This window comes from Salvelinus fontinalis, chromosome 8, assembly GCF_029448725.1.
Source record: "Salvelinus fontinalis isolate EN_2023a chromosome 8, ASM2944872v1, whole genome shotgun sequence".
NCBI classification, from domain to species: Eukaryota; Metazoa; Chordata; class Actinopteri; order Salmoniformes; family Salmonidae; genus Salvelinus; species Salvelinus fontinalis.
The window spans coordinates 2,807,824-2,831,176 of NC_074672.1; the positions used below are offsets into that span (position 1 = coordinate 2,807,824).

At 43.0% G+C, this 23,353-nt stretch overlaps 1 protein-coding gene across 4 annotated transcripts; it reads left to right on the top strand.

The window, feature by feature from the left end:
• Positions 1–314: 314 nt before the first annotated feature.
• LOC129860370 (putative pleckstrin homology domain-containing family M member 1P) lies at positions 315–22,940 on the top strand. 4 transcript variants are annotated; one of them, XM_055930720.1, is made up of 12 exons: positions 315–491; positions 2,642–2,731; positions 4,805–5,052; positions 9,377–10,027; positions 10,276–10,705; positions 10,976–11,153; positions 14,477–15,448; positions 15,559–15,704; positions 21,542–21,735; positions 21,960–22,023; positions 22,170–22,327; positions 22,430–22,940. In XM_055930720.1, exons 2-12 carry the CDS (start codon positions 2,678–2,680, stop codon positions 22,545–22,547), a joined length of 3,213 nt encoding a protein of 1,070 aa, XP_055786695.1. In that variant the 5' UTR covers positions 315–491; positions 2,642–2,677; the 3' UTR covers positions 22,548–22,940. The 4 variants fall into 4 exon arrangements, with proteins under 4 accessions (XP_055786695.1, XP_055786697.1, XP_055786696.1 ...); XM_055930722.1 differs by having other exon boundaries at positions 486–572; XM_055930721.1 differs by lacking the exon at positions 315–491 and adding an exon at positions 639–1,071.
• Positions 22,941–23,353: the final 413 nt, after the last annotated feature.

Below are 23,353 nucleotides of genomic sequence, written 5' to 3' on the forward strand. Positions count from 1 at the left end.
AGAAAGTCCAGGAAGTCCTGTGGCTGAAAGATTCCTCCGTGGAAGGAGTTACATGGAACATTGTAACAAGGAGTACCACTCTCTCAAGTCCTTGAGCCTGAGAAAGAAGATATGAAGATTTGAAAGAATGAATAAGTTGTTGTTCTGGTTTGTACTATTTTTATTTGGGTGGATTAAGTTAGTTTCGCTATTACGTATGGATTTTCTTTCTATCTTGTTCTGGTTTAAACCCGTCCATTTGGTGGCGGCAATACACCTTTTGGGGTTGTAGTCCTCCATAAAACCCACAGAAGAAAAAAAGATATATCCCGTGATGCATTTGTTCTCTCATTGAGTTTAACCTGAATCTGAGTTAACGTTAGTTGAAGATCGAAGACACGTCCGAGTCGACTATTCTTTCTATATTAGGCTAAGGAATCTACGTGTGAGAGAAATGACATCATGAGACAATGTTGCTGTCCATGTAGGAGTCAAACAAGAACAACAAAGCGGTGGGGAAAAAATCTTGTTTCGCTTCTTTTCTCTTTAAACATAGCTAACTAACGACGCCTGTAGCCCAACTCAATTACACGGTATGTAAGTTAGCTAACTTAGATACGCGAGGTTCCTTTTATGTTTTTATCTATATTTCTTGGCAAATATACATCGTTAGGTATGTATGTATATTGTATATTTGGCTTTTTATTGACATCGCTTCAAGACGACAATACTGGGGGTTCTCAAGCTGATTTGGAGACGTAAACATTGGGCATTGAGTGTTAGGAGTAATAAAGTAATGTTGTTTTGTGCACTACTGTAGTTAACGTAGCTAGATGGACACAGCAAGGAATCCAAAGATCAAGCCACAGCTTTTGACACACACACACGGTAATGTTCTCATGAGTACGAGTACTACTGGACGTTCCGTTTTTCCAGTTCTTTCAGGAAGTGAACCGGTGTCATTTTTGCTCTGTGGCTACATATCTTACCGTCAACAAAAACCCCAGCAGACCGTATGATTAATATCTAGGCCTAACATCTGAAGTGTCCACTCACCGATAGGCTACTTCAGTTCAAACCGAAAATGCAGACGTAAGATTCTATTAATGTCAATGAATGTCACAGCCCTTTTAGTCTGTGTTTGCTTACTTTAAATACAGTGCGTTCAGAAAGTGTTCAGACCCATTCACTTTTACCACATTTGGTTACATTACAGCCTTATTCTAAAAAAAAATATTGTTTTCTCTCAATCTACAGTACCCCATAATGAGAAAGCAAAAACAGTTTTAGAGTTTTGTTAAATGTATAAAATAAAAAACATTTACATAAGTATTTAGACCCTTTGCTATGAAATTGAGCTCAGGTGCATGATGTTTCTACATCTTGATTGGAGTCCACCTGTGGTAAATTTAAATTGATTGGACATGAGTTAGAAAGGCACACACTTGTCTAAAAAGTTCCCACAGTTGACGGTGCTTGTCAGAGCAAAAACCAAGCCTTGGGGTCGAAGGAATTGTTCATAGAGCTCCGAGACAGGATTGTGTCAAGGAACAGATCTGAGGAAGGGTACCAAAAAAATATTATGCCGCATTGAAGGTCCCTTAGAACACATTAGCCTCCATCATTCTTAAATGGAAGAAGTTTGTAACCACCAAGACTCTTCGTAGAGTTGGTCACCCAGACAAACTGAGCATTCAGGGGAGAAGTGAATTCGATGGTCACTGACAGAGCTCCAGAGTTCCTCTGTGGAGATGGAAGAATCTTCCAGAAGGACAACCATCTCTGCAGCACTCCACCAATCAGGCCTTTATGGTAGAGTGGCCAGACGGAAGCCACTCCTCAGTAAAATGCACATGACAGCCCGCTTGGAGTTTGCCAAAAGGCACCTAAAAGACTGACCATGAGAAACAATATTCTCTGGTCTGATGAAACCAAGATGTAACTCTTTGGCCTGAATGCTAAGCGTCACATCTGGAGGAAACCAGGCACTGCTCATCACCTGGTCAATACCATCCCTACGGTGAAGCATGGTGGTGGCAGCATCATGCTGTGGGGATGTTTTTCAGCGGCAGGGACTGAGACTAGTCAGGGCTGAGGGAAAGCTGAACGGAGTAAAGTACAGAGAGATCCTTGATGAAAACCCGCTCCAGAGCGCTCAGGACTTCAGACTGGTTCAAAGGTTCACCTTCCAACAGGACAACGACCCTAAGCACACAGCCAAGAAAGCCCAGGAGTGGATTTGGGACAATTGTCTCATTGTCCTTAAGTGGCCCAGCCAGAGCCTTTACTTGAACCCGATCTAATAACAAAGTACTGAGTCAAGGGTCTGAATACTTATGTAAATGTGAAATTGCATTTTTATTTTATTTTGCAAAAACGTCAACCTATTTTTGCTTCAATTGTGCGGTGTTGTGTGTAGATTGAGGTAGGGGGGGATTATTTCATCAATTTTAGAATAAAAGGCTGTAACATAAAATGTGGAAAAAGTCAAGGGGTCTGAACACTTTCTGAAAGCACTATATGTCAAGTGTCACCTACATTGAGAAGAACGGGGGCTGGGAATTGCAGAACTGACTGACAATGTATTTTTCAGTGAGTTATTCTTGGTTCAGCTTGTTTTTGCCAGTATAACCACAGCGGATATCTTATTTGTATGTCACAGCATGTCATGTGAGAGTAACACATCCCTGGAGGCACGATGCTAGCCACACAGACCCCAGATACGGGGCCAGAGGCGGAAGACGTCAAGCAGGTAGGCTCAACCTCTTTTGCTGTAAATAGCCTGTTTAATTCAATAAACCACTTCCACTTAACACTGAAAAGTTGATCAGATATCTCTCACACAGGGCCTACTTTGTTAGTGTTTGAGTAACACATGGATGCATTACGCATTGATTCAGATTTTTCACTTTGAAATGTATGCCAAACCAAACCTGTTGATTTTCAAAGTTTAACAAACCATACAACGCTATGCACATGGACGTCTTTGAAGAATTTACACGGAACGTTTTACAAATACACATTTACTGGACGAACTGCAGATGCGTTTGGTAACAGAGTTGTAGTAAAATCGCACTAATTCTTTTTTTTTTTTTTTCGACCACATTTTCCAAAAACTGTCAAATATCTGCTGTGAATCAAGATTCAAAGATGTCTGCAGAAAGAATGGGGTGTCAGCTGTGACATGGCACCTTGAGTTTGAAAAGAAAATAAATATATTTTGGTTATTGAACTACAGTAGGTGAAGTGGATTTACATTCGGTAACGGCAGTATGGTAACATAATTACATCACAGGTCCTTGATCTGTGCTATACAGAAATGCATAATTATGGCTATATCATTCTCTTCATGGTCATGTAACCCTGAATAGGCACACAAAGGGCAAAATATGCAGTAGACCTGTCCTTCTGCAAAGTTGGGTATTATTATATACACTGGCTATTATTGTAATGAGCTCTGCCCCCAAACGAACACATTTTGTTAGTCCGCACCACATCTGAAATAGCCTAAATTTCACACGTTTGGACAGCACGGTAGAGTACATTACAGTACATTGTACTGTGCGCTACTGTAATGTGTACTATACTCTACTGTACAGACTTGCAGTGTTTCCTCTTGCAAAATGTCTAACAGTGGAGGGGGGGCTTGTGGTGAAGGACTGAGAAGCTCAGTTCTACTCCAAAATGAGTATATAGCCCGTGCATGGTCCAAATTATACTAAACAAAAATAATCTCAACATGCCACAATTTCAAAGATTTTACTGAGTTACAGTTCATATCAGGGAAAACAGTCAATTGAAATAAATTCAATACACACTAATCTATGGATTTCACATGACTTGGGAATACAGATATGCATCTGTTGGTCACAGAGGTAGGGATGTGGATCAGAAGACCAGTTAGTGTCTGGTGTGACAGTAGCGCACACATCTTCGTATGGAGTTGATCAGGCTGTTGATTGTGGCCTGTGGAATTTTAGCCCACTTAGGGCTGTGGCGGTCATGACATTTTGTCAGCCGGTGATTGTCAAGCAAATAACTGCCAGTCTCACAGTAAGTGACCGTTTAATTAACAAACACATTTAGCTACTCCTGAGCTGTGTTCGAATACCCATACTAAATTACTATATACTTTTAGATCATTTTAGTATACTGGAAACGAAGGGTATCCTTTCAGTTGAGCTTACTAGCGCTTTGCCTATCTACTGGAAGTTGATGGTGTTGCTATGCAACCTCTTGCTAGCTTGTTAGCATAACAAATGACTAGCTAGACATTTTACGATTTCGGGTGTGTTCGTAAATTCAATCTAGATGTATGTATGTTAAAGGAAAACTCCACCCAAAAACTATTTTGATATTTGTTTTATTAGTCCGTTGTTATAGTCCCAAAATGTTTGCATGTCACCCATCAAGTTTTCAATGTGTGTAACTTTAGAAATCCAGCCGGTATGAAGCATTTTGCATCATATATGATGCTGCGTTTTATCATTCAAGGCCCACAAACTATATTTTTCCCTACTACCTTTATTGCACAACTTTTTGACCCAAGGCCGACGGCCGATCCTTGTCATCGTGACAAAATGTTGGATCTGATTGATGCCATAATGGAAGCAATGTAATGTCCCACTGCCTTTCATATTTTTGATTCTTTATGCAGAGGTTTTCACCAAGTTATGTAATGTACCTATGACTACATTGATTTCCACATTTTTAATAGGCCTACATTTCAGGTTGTCGCCTTAGGGAAAGGGAAGCTGAAAGGAAGTAAACTGAGTACTATATATATATATACATTTTGATTTAACCCATCTCACCATTTTTTTAGTGGATCAAAGAGAAGTTGGCGTGGTCACTCAAGGCTCTGCAGAAGCGCTACGTGATGACCGATGCCGTGGTAACCAGCGAGGATGGCGACGCCAACCTGCTGTGCGCTTCTCTGGAGGCCGTCTTTATCCACGGCATCAAGAGCAAATATGTCCGCTCCAAGGCCGGAGGACATGGCAGGAAAGGGGCGTCCCGGGGACCCCTCCCCCAGCCTGTGTTCTGGAGCCTTCTCAAGACGGTCACTCACGGGTGGGTGGAAGCCTGGAGCTGTACACTAACAATTACACTTCCCCCTACAGATAACCCTACAGACCCCTCTTAGGGGGTCTCTGTTACCCTCTGTTAATATAACACCCCCCCAAAAAATGCCTTATACACATAGGTTCCGTGATTGGAGGAGCTGTTGCCAGAGAGAGCGCGGTAGCCTATACAATTTGAAAGAACACTACATTTCCGACCCCGACATTGCCCTCCTACCGAAGCAATTTTGCTTACATCGCTGATTAGGCTACACAGCGTTCCTGCAAATGTTTTTGTTCTAAAACCATTATTTGGTTAATGTGCATTAACCTGCTTTCTGCAATGAAAGTGCAGTGCCTTCGGAAAGTATTCACACCCCTTGACTTTTTCCACGTTGTGTCTTACAGCCTGAATTTAAAATGGATTACATTTAGACTTTTTTGGTCACTGGCCTACACATAATACCCCATAATGTTAAAGTGGAATTATGTTTTTTGAAAGTTTTACAAATTAATTAAAAATGAAAAGCTGAAATGTCTTGAGACAATAAGTATTCAACTCCTTTGTTACGGCAAGACTAGGAGTAAAAATGTGCTTAAGTTGCATGGACTCTCTGTTTGCAATAATAGTGTTTAACATGATTTTTTTTGAATGACTTCCTCAGCTCTGTACCCCACACATACAATTATCTCTAAGGCCACTTAGTCAAGCAGTGAATTTCAAACACAGATTTAACCACAAAGACCGGGGAAGTTTTCCAGTGCCTCACAATGTGCCTCACATTGAATAGCCCTTTGAGTAAATATACACTGAGTTGTACCCCCTTTTGCCCTCAGAACAGCCTCAATTAGTTGGGGCAGGGACTCTACAAGGTGTTGAAAGCATGCCATAGGGATGCTAGCTAATGTTGACTTCAATGCTTCCCATAGTTGTCAAGTTGGTTGGATGTCTTTTGGGTGTTGGACCATTATTGATACATACGGGAAACTATTGAGCATGAAAAACCCAGTAGTGTTGCAGTTCTTGACACATTCAAACCGATGTGCCTGGCAGCTCCTACCATACCCTGTTCAAAGGCGCTTAAATCCATTATCTCGCCCATTCACCCTCTATATGGCACACATAATCTGTCTCAAGGCTTAAAAATCCTCCTTTAACACCCCCCCCTTCAGCTACACTGATTTTGAAGTGGATATAACAGTTGACATCAATAAGGGATCATAGCTTTCTTCTGGTCAGTCTGTCATGGAATGAGCAGATGTTCCTAATGTTTTGTACACTGGTTGCTTACCAAGAAGCACGTGAATGTTCTTGAGTGGCCTTTTGATTTAAATCACCTTGAAAATCAATGGCAAGACTTGAAAATGACTGTCTAGCAATTATCAACAACCAGCTTGACAGAGTTTTAAATAATAATGTACAATCCAAGGGTGCGAAGCTCTTAGTCTTTCCCAGAAAGACTCACTGCTGTAAGAACACCTTTGGTAGCAATATCATGTAATTACTCCGGGTGTTTTAAATACTTATCGAAATATATTAGTGTTTTATTTTTTTTGCAAATGTTAGAGTACTCTGTCAAAAATTGTGTAGATTGTTGACAAAAATGGACAATTCAATTTGTTTTAATCCCACTTTGTAACACAGCAAAGTGCATGAGCAGCATCTGAAAATGTAATTGCGGGAAGACGCCATTTTTTAAAACTACTGTTACTGTTCCTAAAAAAGAGGCGAGTCTCAGCCTGATGTGAGTATAACAATTATTTCTCGCCTGTCAATATAGATGAAATAACACTAACAGAGTACCACTATTGAAGTATATGTGATTGAGACGATGCGCCAATGGCGCGCAGTGTGCCATTTGCGGTGAATAAATCAAGTAGCATATACAGTAACGTTATAGGTCTAATGGGACATTTTTTGTTGGACATTAAATGCACTGTTGGATCAATTGCATGGCGATCTAGCAACAATATCATATTTAGAGTTAGCAGTCTGTGTGAGTTCCCACTTCCTCAGGTGGTAAATTATATAGCCTAAGCCAATATGCACAAAAGACATGCAGACACATTCATCTTTCAAAATATATTTGATTATTCCGAGTCCTATTTTGATGTGTTGCACATCAAAATATCCATCATGCATTTCCTGAACATGTTAGATGAAATAGTTCTTCACGTGTTACTTGGCCACTGGAAAAAGCCTGTCTAGAGCCCTTCTGCTTAGCTACCTAGCTTCGAAGTATAGCCATTTGATACCTGATTCACTGAATGAGGGACTCATTTATTCAACTTGTTATAGTATAATACCTCCAGGAGAGCTACTGGGTGTGTAGACCTTTTTTTTTCCCCCAGCCCCACTCCAACACACCAGATTGTAAAAATCCACTTCTCAACAGGACCTTGTTATGCTGACACGGGTGTGTTTGAGCAGTGCTGGATCACAATCCTGCACACCCTAGATCTCCAGATGTTAGGGATTTTATACAGTAACAGTGCTAGATATTTGACTTCAAGGCATTTGTTCAGTGTTATTGTATTGAGTATTATTCTAGCTGATATTGCTATCGAAGTCAACTTTTCTGAACGCTTACAGTAGTTTGATCTAGATAATGATTAGTCCATTTGGGGTAGCCTAATCACCCGTAATAACATATGCTAAATCTGTGAATGCGACCAATAAAATTGAATTTGATGGGCCACCCCATGCCAGAGGTGGCACCACAGGTCCCGGAGTGTTGTGGCAAGAAAATGAAAATCTGGCGCCTGTAGTTTTTCCTGATCTGGTAACCTAATAAGGTAAAACGCTGTGCCTTATACGGTATGACATGATCTGTTTTTAAAAAGGTTGAATATGGGCTATGATGAGACATGAGTTTTTTTCTAATCAGGTCACATGTTGTTTTTTTTAATCTCCTGGCCTTGGGGAGGATGAGAACCCTGTCGAACTGCAGGAACCTTGTACTTGTTCATATTCATTATATTTTAAAGAAGGACTAGGGTTGTTTCCTATGCACAGAGAATGCAACATGATTGGACAATAAAACTCATAGGGGAGAGCTTGCTTTATGCAGGTTTGCATTGTGTAGTCCTGCCCTATGCAACTGTAGGCCTAATTAAACATGAACTCACAGTCCATGTCAGCTATTTTGTTTATTGATTCATTCCAGTTAATCATTTTGGATTGAAAAAGTCTAGGTCGCCAAGTTAGCCCAAATTTGTATATAAACCAAATGTGATCCTATTGTGTCAGGGCTGCAGAGTCTCTGGCCTCGTTCAAGGCTCCGCTAAAGACTGAGCTGTTAATAAGAAAAGCTTTCAAGGACCAATGTTAATTCTGTTCTCCTGTCCACCGCGTCTGACGACACCAGTATATGACTTTGATTGTCTGCTTTCAATGTTCTGTGTTAGGATTGTTTTTATTAGTCCATATTTTCTTCAGCGCCTTTAGGTGTGAGAAAAGCGCTTTACAAATTACATTTATTATTATTATAAATAGCTTACACAACGTTACCGTCTGTGTCTCACGGCTTTGTTTAGTCCTGCCAGAGGGACAGGGAGCATAGTAGGCTAGACTGCAGCTGCTGCTGTTAGTAGCCTACAGTTGATCAGACTGAAATATATTCTTGTTTCCATGCAATACAGAATGTCAGATCACTTATGTTTAGGTGTATAGGCTGCTACGTTTTCTATAAGTTTTTGCGTGTCTGGAGTGATGTTATCACGCTTGCTAAATAAATACCGGAGGAAAGTGGAGCGCGCGCCTTGAGCTTTGTGTGTTGTGCACGACCTGCGATTTCCGTGACTGACTGGTCAAGACACGCAAAAGAGCCAGCAGCAGACCGGATGTCAAGGACAGGGGGATTGTGCGCAAGTTGACAAATCATTACGCAAATCGGTCCCCAAAAAAACAGCACCTCCATTTTTTTTTTACGCTTTGTGTCGATATATGTTATTAGGCTTAACAATATCAAGTGGTGTAGCGCTGGCACATCTGATTTGAAAAGTGTTGTTCAGCCATCTATAGTCAACCGCTATGCTACAACATCCGTTAGGCTCCAGGAGAATTTACATTGCTGAAATAGTACACCTTGATAAAATGAGCCAGCCCTAATAATAATTATTGCCTACATGGACTTCTTTCTGGAGAGGAATATTAGCAGGTGTGTGTTAAAAAGGTCTTAGTCTTTAAATGAAACTTCATGGACCCTGCATATACCCTGTTTTTAGGTGTTAAGCAGAATGACAATTTAGTAAAGGTTTAAGATCAGGTGGTGTAGAATGTTTACTGTATACTGTACATAAAACGATTCTCTAATGTCTCCTGGCCCCCTCAGTGACGTGATCACGGAGCTGGAGAAGCTGAGCTTTGTGGGTACGGACGTGGGTCGCTGCCGGGCCTGGCTGCGACTGGCCCTCAACCACGGCCTGATGGAGTGCTACTTGGCCTCCCTATTCCGTGAGGACTCCAACCTGCAGGCCCACTACCAGCCCTCCGCCCTGCTCCTGGACCCTGAGGAGCGTGAGGTGCTGCTCAGTTATCTCCAGGGCCTGGCCTCCCTGGTCTTCAACCTTTCGTACAAGTCAGCCGTGCTCAACGAGTGGACCACCACCCCACTGGCTCTGGCCGGCCTCTGCCTCACCACCCAGGCCGACGCTGTCGACCTTCCCAGTCTCACCAAACACAAGGATTCTTGGGATACGGTGTCACTGTCGTCCGGCGGGTCGGATACGGTCGAAGTGCAGCATGGGGGGACAGGGGTGCAGAGGAGGGTGATTGGGGGGGTTTCAGGGGGTAGGACCTCTCTAAATTCTTCTAATTTGAGCCTGGACACCACAGGGTCATCTCAGCTCTCCTCCAGCCTAAGCTCAGACAGTCTGCTGCAGGGTCATGACCCCAAGAGCCCAGACAAGGAGCCCTGGCCATGTGACCTGGAGATCTCTGCCAGACTGGAGAACGATGTCAATGCCAAGAGGCCTCTTAAAGAGTAAGTCGTGAGTGTGGGTCAGTGTGCCTGTCTGAAGAATTGAGGCCCTTTGAATCACAGCCATGGTTAATCTCCAAACCATTAAGACATTTAGCAGATGCTTTTATCCAAAAAAGGTGATGTAAGCAACATGCTTCAACTAACGATGTGTACAGAAATTAGTGAAAAAGTTAGATAACATGTTGTCCCTCGTTTTCATTTGGTGATTTCTGTTGACCTCTGACATTTCCTACTTTCTGTAACTGCAGTGTTCTGACAGACTTCAGGGAGAGTACCAACTCCAGTCAGGATTCCATGCACGAGGATTCGTACGTTTCCACTCCGGGTGCAAACCACCTCTCAGAGAATACGGCCTTCAGCGGTTCTGACGGCGAGACCCAGGGGCCATTCACACCCCTCACTGGCTCCTCTAACCCTGCTTCAGTGGGGTCAGACCAGGAGGAGCCGTCCACTAAGACCCATGTCCCTTCCGAAGTGCCCTCGCACACTGAAGTGCCCTCCAGTCACAGTGACTGTGTGGAGAGTACAGCGACAACTCCTCACCTACCTGTCACAGAGACGGCACAGGAGAAAAAGACAGAAGATTCTGCTAAGAGCACCTCTGCGCCTTCAGCCCACACAAACCTATGCCGTACTACCAGCGTGCAAAGCAGGAGGGTGTCTACAGACTCAATCACAGTAAGTTGAATCTCTTGTTTTTTTATTTTTCTCTCTCTCGGTCTCCCTCTCTTCATCAGACTCAGTCTGACTCACTCATCATGTGGTTGACCTGACCTTAAGTTCTTTGAGTTCTCCTTGACCTTTGCATTCATATTGTGCAAAGTTTTTGCGAAATTATAAAGCATCTGTGGATTTATATGGTTACATGCTGAAACAATCATTCTATTTCAAGATTTGCTCAATTAGCCACCAATCGTCACTAAGTAAAACCCGTCTTCCCTTTCTCAGCATTCCCACTCCTGGATCTCTGAGGATGACATCTATAAGCCACACCTTGAGGAACTGGTTGACCCCGATGAGTCTTTACTAGGCTTTGGCCCAGCTCTTGTGAATGGATTGACCTCTCCTCCTCCAGAGCCCGAGACGCCCCAGTCTCCCCCCAGCGTGGTTCACCGCAGGCAGATAGGTAAGCTCCCAAAACCAGGAGCACCACCACTTCTATCACTTCTTGAACACAACACCTTGGGATGCAGTCTGTTGTAACCAGTGCTCAACCACCACCACAAGTGGCCTTGGTCATGAGGTGACATGCCAAAAGTATTGTTCCTAGTTTTCATCCATCATTCTGGTTTTTGTCACACTTGTAGTTTCAGAGAAGCAAGATGAAACAAATAATTTTGTTTCGATGATGAGGAGTCATTGGAAAGTCCAGCACTTCTATTATTGTGAAACAAATATCAAGGCCCAGAACTTCTATTATTGTGAAACAAATATCAAGGCCCAGAACTTCTATTATTGTGAAATGTACATGAATTCTGTCTTACCTTCTTGGTATGTGCTTCCTCATTTTTGCTTACAACTTCAGATAATTATAAATAGGTTATCTTGCTGGTACTTCCTCCTTATGATGGAGTATGTGTAGCCCTTTACACTCGTGCCCATATACGGGTTGAAAATGGCAGATTTGGACTCTGATTATGTACTTATCTTGTACATAGTGTTTCTGCCACTGTCTCTTATTGTTGCTCTTTTATTTTTTTATTGTTTATTTAGTAAATATTTTCTCAACAGCATCGTTGGTTAAGGGCTTGTAAGTAAGCATTTCACGGTAAGGTCTACCTCTACACCTGTTGTATATGTGACAAATCAGATTTGATACTTGCCTAAATTGGAACGCAGTGGCTGTACAGTAACATGCTATACACAATGTCAGCGCTCAGGTTCTCCGCTTCAGATCTGCATGGCTTTTGACTGACAGCCGTTCTGAATTTGAGCACCGTGCGTGACAAGAAGTTGCCCCGTCCCTCCTGCTAATTGGGCAACTTCGGCAGATGTTTTGTTTAGAGGTCGACAGATTATGATTTTTCAACACCGATACCGATTATTGGAGGACCAAAAAAAGCCGATACTGATTAATCGGCTGATTTATTTATAAAAAAATAAAAATGTTTTTTTATTTTTTATTTTATTTTTTTATTTGTAATAATGACAATTACAACAATACTGAATGAACACTTATTTTAACTTAATATAATACATCAATAAAATCAATTTAGCCTCAAATAAATAATGAAACATGTTCAATTTGGTTAAAATAATGCAAAAACAAAGTGTTGGAGAAGAAAATAAAAGTGTAATATGTGCCATGTAAGAAGCTAATGTTTAAGTTCCTTGCTCAGAACATGAGAACATATGAAAGCTGGTGGTTCGTTTTAACATGAGTCTTCAATATTCCCAGGTAAGAAGTTTTAGGTTGTAGTTATTATAGGAATTATAGGACTATTTCTCTCTATACGATTTGTATTTCATATACCTTTGACTATTGGATGTTCTTATAGGCACTTTAGTATTGCCAGTGTAACAGAATAGCTTCCGTCCCTCTCCTCGCTCCTACCTGGGCTCGAACCAGGAACACCGACAACAGCCACCCTCGAAGCAGCGTTACCCATGCAGAGCAAGGGGAACAACTACTCCAAGTCTCAGAGCGAGTGACGTTTGAAACGCTATTAGCGCGCACCCTGCTAACTAGCTAGCCATTTCACATCGGTTACATCAGCCTAATCTCGGGAGTTGATAGGCTTGAAGTCATAAACAGCGCAATGCTTGAAGCATTGCGAAGAGCTGCTGGCGAAACACACAAAATTGCTGTTTGAATGAATGCTTGCTGGTGCCTACCATCGCTCAGACTGCTCTATCAAATCATAGACTTAATTATAACATAACACACAGAAATACGAGCCTTAGGTCATTAATATGTTAGAATCTGGAAACTATCATCTCGAAAACAAAACATTTATTCTTTCAGTGAAATACGGAACCGTTCCGTATTTTATCTAACGGGTGGCATCCATAAGTCTAAATATTCCTGTTACATTGCACAACCTTCAATGTTATGTCATAAATACGTAAGATTCTGGCAAATTAGTTCGCAACGAGCCAGGCGGCCCAAACTGTTGCATATACCCTGACTATGTGCAATAAACGCAAGAGAAGTGACACGATTCCACCTGTTTAATATTGCCTGCTAACCTGGATTTCTTTTAGCTAAATATACAGGTTTAAAAATATATACTTCTGTGTATTGAGTTTAAGAAAGGCATTGATGTTTATGGTGAGGTACACGTTGGAGCAACGACAGTCCTTTTTCGAATGCGCAACGCAGGACACGCTAGATAAACTAGTAATATCATCAACCATGTGTAGTTAACAAGTGATTATGATTGATTGTTTTTTATAAGATAAGTTTAATGCTAGCTAGCAACTTACCTTGGCTTCTTACTGCATTCGCGTAACAGGCAGGCTCCTCGTGGAGTGCAATGAGAGGCATGTGGTTAGGGCGTTGGACTAGTTAACCGTAAGGTTGCAAGATTGAATCCTCGAGCTGACAAGGTAAAAATCTGTCATTCTGCCCCTGAACAAGGCAGTTAACCCACCGTGCCTAGGCCGTCATTGAAAATAAAAATGTGTTCTTAACTGACTTGCCTAATTAAATAAAGGTGTAGAGAGAAAAAAAATCGGCCAAATCGATGTCCAAATATACCGATTTCCGTTTGTTATGAAAACTTGAAATCGGCCCTAATTAATCGGCCATTCCGATTAATCGGTCGACCTCTAGTTTTGAGGGAAATGCTGTAAACTGAGGACTCAATGTATTTTGAAAGATAATAAATACCACTTTGATGTCATAAGCCAGCCAAACACCTGTGAGTTCAAATGTGCGCTTAACATTTCCATATCATAAAACTCATGTAATATACTGTGCAAAGGTATATAGAATGAGCGTATCTTTGTTGTATTGTGAAGAAAATTTGCTGCAGACTTACACATCTGAATGCAGATGCATTCTATGCTCACAAATTACGATCTGCTTCTTTGAATTGCATTGTGAAAGCCTAATACTGTAAAATCGTATTTTAGAATCAGCCAGTTATGTTGGCAATAGAACAAGCTTTCAAATTCCCGTATACTTCAAACTGGTCCCTTTTTTTGCTACCGTGGTTATGCATATGCTGTCAATATTTCTTCTGTAAAAAAAAAAACATTTCAATTTAGCCCTATCCATATAGTATAGGGCTAAGGGTTATTACACTTATGTGTTGAATCCGCAGTGCAAAAATTATATTCATGTTACAATAAAACCTGTTATACTTGAGTGTCATTAGCAAAGTTTTTATCTGGACAGAAATAAGGCCCGCTCACTTTAGATCTGTTTTGCAGTTTTTCAATGGCGCCCTTGACTTCACTCGCTCTTTCATTCCCTCCCTTTTTTCTTTCACTCTTCTCTTTCAGGCCTGTCCAACCCTTTCCGTGGGCTGCTGAAGCTGGGCCATCTGGAGCGGCGGGGCGCTGTGGGCATGTGGCGGGACTACTACTGCGAGCTCTCGCCCTTCGAGTTCCGCCTCTACCTGAACGCAGAGGAGCGCACCTGCTGTGACAACTGCTCCCTGCTGCGTTGCGAAGACGCCCGCGTCGTCTCGGCCGAGGGCCGCTTCGACCTGGCCTTCCCAGGGAAGAGGCTCCACCTGCGGGCAGCCAACCATGACGAGGCAGAGGACTGGGTGGACCGCATCGCAGAGGCCGTCAGCAAGTTCCGCCCGTTGCACCGCCTTGACGACCATTCAGAGGTGCTGCAGTCCACTGACAGCTTTGTCATCCTGGAAGAGCCCCGAAAATCTTCCCCTTCGTCCCCCTCCGTACCCACCAGTCCCGAGCGAGGGGGTACTGCGGTTGAGCAGGAGCAGCAGAAGCCACTTGAGCTAGACTGGACGCGTCCCACAGTCCCTGAGTCAGACGCCATTAAGGAGGCGGTGCTGTACCTATCCCAGGACGCAGAGGCTCGCAACTGGACTCCTCTGGTCTTCTCCCTCTCCTTGGAGACTCTCAACAGTTTCCGGGTACAGGATGGGCGAAAGGTACTGTGCTGCTCCCACCCCATCGAGGGGATACGGGACGTGGTCCCAGACGTTTCTCTGGGGGGACCGGCTTTCTTTAGGGTCGTAACAGCCAGAGATACGCTCAAGCTGAGGGCCAAGAGCCCTGAGGAGGCGCGTGCCTGGAGGGGCATCATCAGGGGAGTCCTGGACTCCTACCTGGAGAATGGAGAGATCGGGGAGCCTAATAGCCCCGGGTTAGCCACTGGGGCATGGGGCAACGTCCACAGACTGGTGCAGCATAGACTGAAGGGGGACGGGGTGCTGCTGGCCCATCTATATACAGTGCCCACAGAGAAGGGGCTGGACCTTCAGGGCTTCAAGTGTGCAGGTAGCTCTAAAGCATAACCTAATAACAGGCAACTCTTTTGTAAACATTAAGTTTCCCTTACCATGCCGTTACTGGGAGAGACCGAGTATGTATTACCGCCTTCTCTGCAGGTTGTCCAAAGCCGGTGGGTGTTTCCCGGGGAAAAGCCAGACTGTGCGAGTTCTCAGGGAAGTACTATTGCGACGCTTGTCACCAGGGTGACACCATCGCCATACCCTCCCGCATGGTGCATAACTGGGACCTCACGCCTCGCGAGGTGAGTCTCTCACGGGGTCTATGGACCACACACAGAGCTAACATTTGTGTCAAAGCACATCCTTGGTAAAGCTTATTCTTTAGGGTTTGTATAGTCATAAAACTCCAGTCACCGTTCCAGTTCATCCCAAAGGTGTTCAATGGGGTTGAGGTTAGGGCTCTGTGCAGGCTAGTCAAATTCTTCCACACTGATCTCGACAAACCATTTCTGTACAGATCCCGCTTTGTGCACGTTTCATGCTGAAACAGGAAAGCGCCTTCCCCAAACTGTTGCCACAAAGTTGGAAGCACAGAATCGTCTAGAATGTCATTGTATGCTGTAGCATTAAGATTTCCCTACAATGGAACTAAGGGACCAAGCCCGAACCATGAAAAACAGCCCCAGACCATTATTCCTTCTCTACCAAACTTTACAGTTGGCACTATGCATTGGGGCAGGTAGCGTTCTGGCATCCGCTAAACACAGATTTGTCTGTCGGACTGTCAGATGGTGAAGCGTGATTCATCACTCCAGAGAACGCGTTTCCACTGCTCCAGAGTCCAATGACGGCGAGCTTTACAACACTTCAGCCGATGCTTGGCAATGCGCATTGTGATCTTAGGCTTTTGTGTGGCTGCTTGGTCATGGAAACCCATTTCATGAAGCTCCAGACTAACTGTTATTGTGCTGGCGTTGCTACCAGAGGCAGTTTTGAACTGAGGACAAACTATTTTTACGTGCTTCAGCACTCGCAGTCCTGTTCTGTGAGCTTGTGTTGCCTACCACTTTGCGGCTGAGCCGTTGTTGCTCCTAGACATTTCCATTTTATAATAACAGCACTTACAGTTGACCGGGGCAGCTCTAGCAGGGCATACATTTGACAAACTGACTTGTTGGAAAGGTGGCATCCTATGACGGTGCCAAGTTGAAAGTCACTGAGATCTAAAGTAAGGCCATTCTACTGCCAATGTTTGTCAATGGAGATTGCATGGATGTGTGCTCGATTTTATACACCTGTCAGCAATGAGTGTGGCTGAAATAGCCGAATCCACTCATTTGAAGGTGTGTCCACATACACAAAAGTATCTTATACCCTGTAGTTAACTGGTAAGCTATTATTAGCTTGTAATAATGTTTTCGTCATGTCATCATGTCCCCAAAAAACTTTTCACCGAACTCACGAATAAGGCCATACAAAGTTGATAAAAAAATGTTTACCATTCATTGAAACGATTGTTTCGTTCGTTGCATCAACAACAATTTTGTTGAATCGTGAAAATAATCAAAATAATATGTGAAGTGAACATTAATTTTAGGAAAAATATTAATGTTGCCTTTCTTTTGGATTATGAGGTTTAAAACCTGTTTTGTAGATACAGTACATTCGGAAAGTATTCAGACCCCTTGACTTTTTCCACATTTTGTTACATTACACCCTTATTCTAAAATAGATTTTTTTCGCTTTGCATTCAGGCCAAAGAGTTCAATCTTGGTTTCATCAGACCAGAGAATCTTGTTTCTCATGATCTAGGAGTCTTTAGGTGCCTTTTGGCAAACTTCAAGTGGGCTGTCATGTGCGTTTTATTGAGTAGTGGCTTCCGTCTGACCACTCTACCATAAAGGCCTGATTGGTGGAGTGCTGCAGAGATGGTTGTCCTTCTGGAAGGTTCTTCCATCTCCACAGAGGAGCTCTGTCAAAGTGACCATCGGGTTCTTGGTCACCTACCTGACCAAGGCCCCTTTCCCCTGATTACACACTTTGGCCGGGCAGCCAGCTCTAGGAAGTGTCTTGGTGGTTCCAAACTTGTTCCATTTAAGAATGATCGAGGCCACTGTGTTCTTGGGGACCTTCAATGCTGCAGACATTTTTTGGTACCCTTCCCCAGATCTGTGCCTCGACACAATCCTGTCTCAGAGCTCTAAGGACAATTCCTTTGACCTCATGGCTTGGTTTTTGCTCTGACATGCACTGTCAACTGTGGGACCTTTTGAGACAAGTGTGTGCCTTTACAAATCATGTCCAATCAATTGAATTTACCACAGGTGGACTCCAATCAAGTAGTAGAAACATCTCAAGGATGATCAATGGAAACAGGATGCACCTGAGCTCAATTTCGAGTCTCATATTTTTTTTAAAAAATGTTTCACCTTTATTTAACCAGGTAGGCTAGTTGAGAACAAGTTCTCATTTGCAACTGTGACCTGGCCAAGATAAAGCAAAGCAGTTCGACACATACAACAACACAGTTACACATGGAATAAACAAACATACAATCAATAATACAGTAGGAAAATCTATATACAGCATGTGCAAATGAGGTAGGATAAGAGGTAAGGCAATAAATAGGCCATGGTGACAAAGTAATTACAATAAAGCAATTAAACACTGGAATGGTAGGATGTGCAGAGGATTAATGTGCAAGTTGAGATACTGGGGTGCAAAGGAGCAAGATAAATACATACAGTATGGGGATGAGGTAGATTGGATGGGCTATTTACAGATGAGCTATGTACAGGTGCAGTGAGCTGCTCTGACAGTTGGTGCTTAAAGCTAGTGAGGCAGGTAAGAGTCTCCAGCTTCAGAGATTTTTGCAGTTATTTCCAGTCATTGGCAGCAGAGAACTGGAAGGAGAGGCGGCCAAAGGAAGAATGGGCTTTGGGGTTGACCAGTGACATATACCTGATGGAGCACGTGCTACGTGTGGGTGCTGCTATGGTGACCAGTGAGCTGAGATAAGGCGGGGCTTTACCTAGCAGAGACTTGTAGATGACCTGGAGCCAGTGGGTTTGGCGACGAGTATGAAGCGAGGGCCAGCCAACGAGAGCATACAGGTCGCAGTGGTGGGTAGTATATGGGGCTTTGGTGACAAAACGGATGGCACTGTGATAGACTGCATCCAATTTGTTGAGTAGAGTGTTGGAGGCTATTTTGTAAATGACATCATCGAGGATCGGTAGAATGGTCAGTTTTACGAGGGTATGTTTGGCAGCATGAGTGAAGGATGCTTTGTTGAGAAAGATTGCACTTCCTAAGGCTTCCACTAGATGTCAACAGTCTTTAGAAAGTTGTTTCAGGCTTCTATTGTGAAAGGGGAGAGAATAAGACCACTCAAAGCAGGTGGCTCAGCTGAAAGCCTTTAGTTGTTTATTGCGCACGGCCGTGAGCGCGAGCTCCGTTCCCTTTCCTTTCTAATGACAACGGAATTGTCCGGTTGGAATATTATTGAAGATTTATGATAAAAACATCCTAAAGATTGATTATATACATCGTTTGACATGTTTCTACGAACTGTAATGGAACTTTTTTGACTTTTCGTCTGGACTTTGTGCTCGCGCTTTGTGCATTTGGATTACTGGACTAAACGCGCAAACAAAAAGGAGGTATTTGGACATAAAGATTAACTTTATCGAACAAAACAAACATTTATTGTCTCATGGAGACCTGGGAGTGCCATCAGATGAAGATCATCAAAGGTAAGTGATTAATTTTAATCTTAGTTTAGTTTAGGTCACCTAGCAGCACGAGCTCAGAAGATCGATGGGGGGGGCAATCAATTCACATCTGGTGTCCAGGGCACAGCTGGGGGCAGAGGGTGGTCTATAGCAAGCGGCAACGGTGAGAGACTTGTTTCTGAAAAGGTGATTTTTTTAGAAGTAGAAGCTTGAATTGTTTGGGTACAGACCTGGATAGTAAGACAGAACCCTGCAGGCTATCTCTGCAGTAGATTGCAACACCGCCCTCTTTGGCAGTTCTATCTTGGCGGAAAATGTTATAGTTAGGGATGGAAATTTCAGGGTTTTTGGTGGTTTTCCTAAGCCAGAATTGACACGGCTAAGACATCCGGCTTGGCAGAATGTGCTAAAGCAAACTTAGGGAGTAGGCTTCTAATGTTAACATGCATGAAACCAATGCTTTTACGGTTACAGAAGTCAACAAATGAGGGCACCTGGGGAGTAGGAGTGGAGCTAGGCACTGCAGGTCCTGGATTAACCTCTACATCACCAGAGGAGAAGCTGGATAAGGGTACGGCTAAAGGCTATAAGAACTGGCCTTCTAGCACGTTCCGAACAGAGAGTAAAGGGAGCAGGTTTCTGGGCACGATAGCATAGATTCAAGGCATAATGTACTGACAAAGGTATGGTTTGGAAGAGAGTACATTGGAGGTAAACCTAGGCATTGCGTAATGATGAGAGAGATATAGTCTCTAGAGACGTTTAAACCAGGTGATGTCATCGCATATGTAGGAGGTGGAACAACATGGTTGGTTAAGGCATATTGAGCAGGGCTAGAGGCTCTACAATGAAATAAGACAGTAATCACTAACCAGGACAGTAATGGACAATGTATATTGATATTAGGGAGAGGCATGCGTAGCCGGTGATTCAGACAGTTAGCGGGCCAGGGATAGCAGTTAGCAGGGCGGGGCTAGCATAAGGCCCTTAGAGGGACATTGCGATGGGGGAAAGTCTGTTTTTTTCCTCCTCGTGCATTGACGTCGAGAAGCCCAGGAGCCCTAGCCGGGAGATGGGTCTAGCATGGGCTAGCTCCAGGCTAGTTGGAGTGGAAAATCGGTCCGGTATGCTCTGGTTTGAAATGCGTTGTACGAACTGGCGAGAGCTTTCCGAGCTAAAGGTTAGCTGATGACCGCTAGCAGTGGTTAGCTGACTGATAGCTGGTAGCTAGTTAGCTTCAGTTGAGGTATTCCAGTTTAGAGGTAAATAGAAATACTTTAGAAAAAAAAACAGATCCACACCACATTGGGTGAGGCGGGTTGCAGGAGAGTATTTTGAAGTTGGGGTTTAGGAAAAAATATTTAAAAGAATGCAACGGATATATACATGGGACAAGACAAGGACGTCTGACTGCTACGCCATCTTAGATTGATATCAATAGCAAAGGGTCTGAATACTCATGTAAATAAGGTATTTCTGTTTTCACCCTGTCATTATGGGGTATCGTGTGTAGATTGAGGATTTTTTTATTTATTTATTCTATTTTAGAATACGGCTGTAAGGTAACAAAATGTGGAAAGTCAAGGGGTCTGAATACTTTCCGAATGCACTGCTTTTCAAGTTGATTTGGCCATCCAATGTACGGGACATTGCAACTCAATAGATGCTAGTCAAACTGCAAAGTAAACACGTCTAAGGTAGCTAAGAGAAATATGACTGAAGAAAATTTGTGGGCTTGCTTCTGCTGAAATAAAAAGATTTGTAGCCTACCATAGCCATATGATCATTAATATATTGAATGAACAAATTATTTAAAGGCATAAAATGTATTTGGTTGTAATGTTGCAATCTTTTACATCAAAGGTTGGTCAACTATCCTCCAGGAGAGCTAATGGGGGAGTGTGGGCTTTTATTCCTGTCCCCCACTAACAAATCACATTTGAGAAATGAACTGCTCAACCAGACCTTGATAAACTGTCTCTGTGTTTGATCAGGGTTCGATCAAAAGCCTGCACCCCCAGTAGCTCTCCAACCTGAGGGTTGACCACGTGTTTTACACAGTTGCCTAACAGGTTTTCCACTTTTGTCGGGGGGTTAAGTGCCTTGCACAACGACGGGAGATGGTACATGGGATCAGAGCACTGGCTTCCAGTGTTGATACCACATTACGCTTAATTTCTTTACACGTACATAGAGACACCGCCAGTTGTTGGGTCATGAAATTCCCTGTCAAAATGTGTATGAACCCTGTTCTTATTTGCACACATCTATGGAAAAATAACTATTTTTGTCATTCGTCTTTTTGCTTTGACATTGAGCTAATCCTGTTCTCCTTTGATCAATATTGTTTGTGTTTGTTGTTAAACTGCTCTCGTGTGTCCTTTGCCCTGGTTGTGTACATGTAGGTCTCCAGACAGGCCCTCGAACTGCTGGCTCAGGTTGAACATGAGCCCCTGCTCAACCTTCACCTTTTGAACCCTAACCTGTGGGAGCATGTTGAGGCCATGGCCCAGGCACACAGTCTCAGACAGAGGCTGCAGCTTGTAGGACACTACCTGCTCACCTGCCGCAGTGGGCCATGCAAGGATATTCAGACCAGGTGTGTGTGAGCGACTTTTGTTTGGGTGTTCTTGTATTGCAGAACTGGGTCAAATGCAAGTTTATCAAAGTGAGCTGGATCATATTGATCCTGCATTCTGAGAAATCCAGTCATCCCTGGTCTTTATTTTATGTGATCTAGATTTGGGCCAAAAGGCAATGCATTGATTATTTCCACATAAGCTTTCATTGACTTTCTATAACTATTGTGTTATTTTTCTCAAGACTGGGCCTAAGGACATACCTGTTAGAATCAAGCCATCTCTACAGTGTCATGGACTTACAACAGGTATCTACTATATACAGTCATTACTTACCTGTTAGTCATTTCCCTTTAAAATGAAATAATACACATTCTTAACATTCACACCACCAGAAACCAAGTAGATGTAGTTAATAAGCTTAAATGGTATATTTTTCCATGTTGTGTTTTAGATAGCGGAGGGAACATATGTTGCCTACTTGAATATTTTGATCCGGTTTGCCTCCAACCACGTTCAACAATGTGACCTTTGCACCCAGAGGGGCTACATCTGCCAGATCTGTCATGCCGGTGACATCATCTTCCCCTTCCAGTTCGACACCACTGCCAGGTAGGGCCCTTGTCACTTCAATACATTGGGATGTGTTCACTCAGTGATCAGTTCACCCCGCTCTTTCTCTCCACACACTCACTCGCTCTGTCTCCCACTCAGGTGTAAAGAGTGTAAGGCAATGTTTCACGCAACTTGCAAGGCCCAGTCGTCCTCGTGTCCACGTTGCATGCGTCTTCAGAGGTACCTCGAGAGCGATCTGCAGGACTGCTCTGTTTGACCCAGTGGCCTTCCTGTAGCTGCAGAGACCTATGAAATGACAAACGACAAGAGCAGACATTCACGTCCGGCTTCTAGTTTCTTTTTTTCTACATGAACTAACCTCAAGTGCAATTAGGAAGTGTGACTGTATGTACCGACCACAGACCAAACATGACCAACCGAACTGGATAGTGTAAAAAGCCAAGAGCTACACAACTTGCACTAATATAGAAAGGTTTCTGCTATTGAATTGACGTGATTGACAAGGTGAAGCCCACTGATATGTTCTTACCTCTCTGAACTCTCTCTACGTCTTGAGTGTCCAAGCCAAGGAATCAAATATGAAGGATGATGCAAAGAATCTACTTTATGCAAAAAAATTAAAATAAAATAAATGTATACATTGATGTCATTGGTTGGAGGCTTGTGGTGTTATTTCATGTTTACAGGAAACACTCGCTGTATATTTCTGTACATTTATATTTTTATTTCACCTTTATTTAAATAGGCCATAGTAGTGAAGTAATTACAATTTAGCAAATTAACGCTGGAGTGATAGATGAGCAGATGGCGATGTGCAGGTAGAAATACTGGTGTGCAAAAGAGCAGAAAAGTACATTAAAAACAATATGGGGATGACGTAGGTAGATTGGGTGGGCTATTTACAGATGGCGTATGTACAGCTGCAGCGATCGGTTAGCTGCTCAGATAGCTGATGTTTAAAGTTAGTGAGGGAAATATGTCTCCAGCTTCAGCGAATATTATATATTTTTTTGCAATCCGTTCCAGTCATTGGCAGCAGAGATCTGGAAGGAAAGGTGGCCA

Bases quoted from the DNA above. Each gene is read 5' to 3' on its own strand.
- LOC129860370 (XM_055930720.1), top strand. From the start codon at position 2,678: ATGCTAGCCACACAGACCCCAGATACGGGGCCAGAGGCGGAAGACGTC. The intron at 2,732-4,804 runs GTAGGCTCAACC...CCATTTTTTTAG, and splicing joins AGGCGGAAGACGTCAAGCAG to TGGATCAAAGAGAAGTTGGC. The intron at 21,736-21,959 runs GTGTGTGTGAGC...ATTTTTCTCAAG, and splicing joins TGCAAGGATATTCAGACCAG to ACTGGGCCTAAGGACATACC.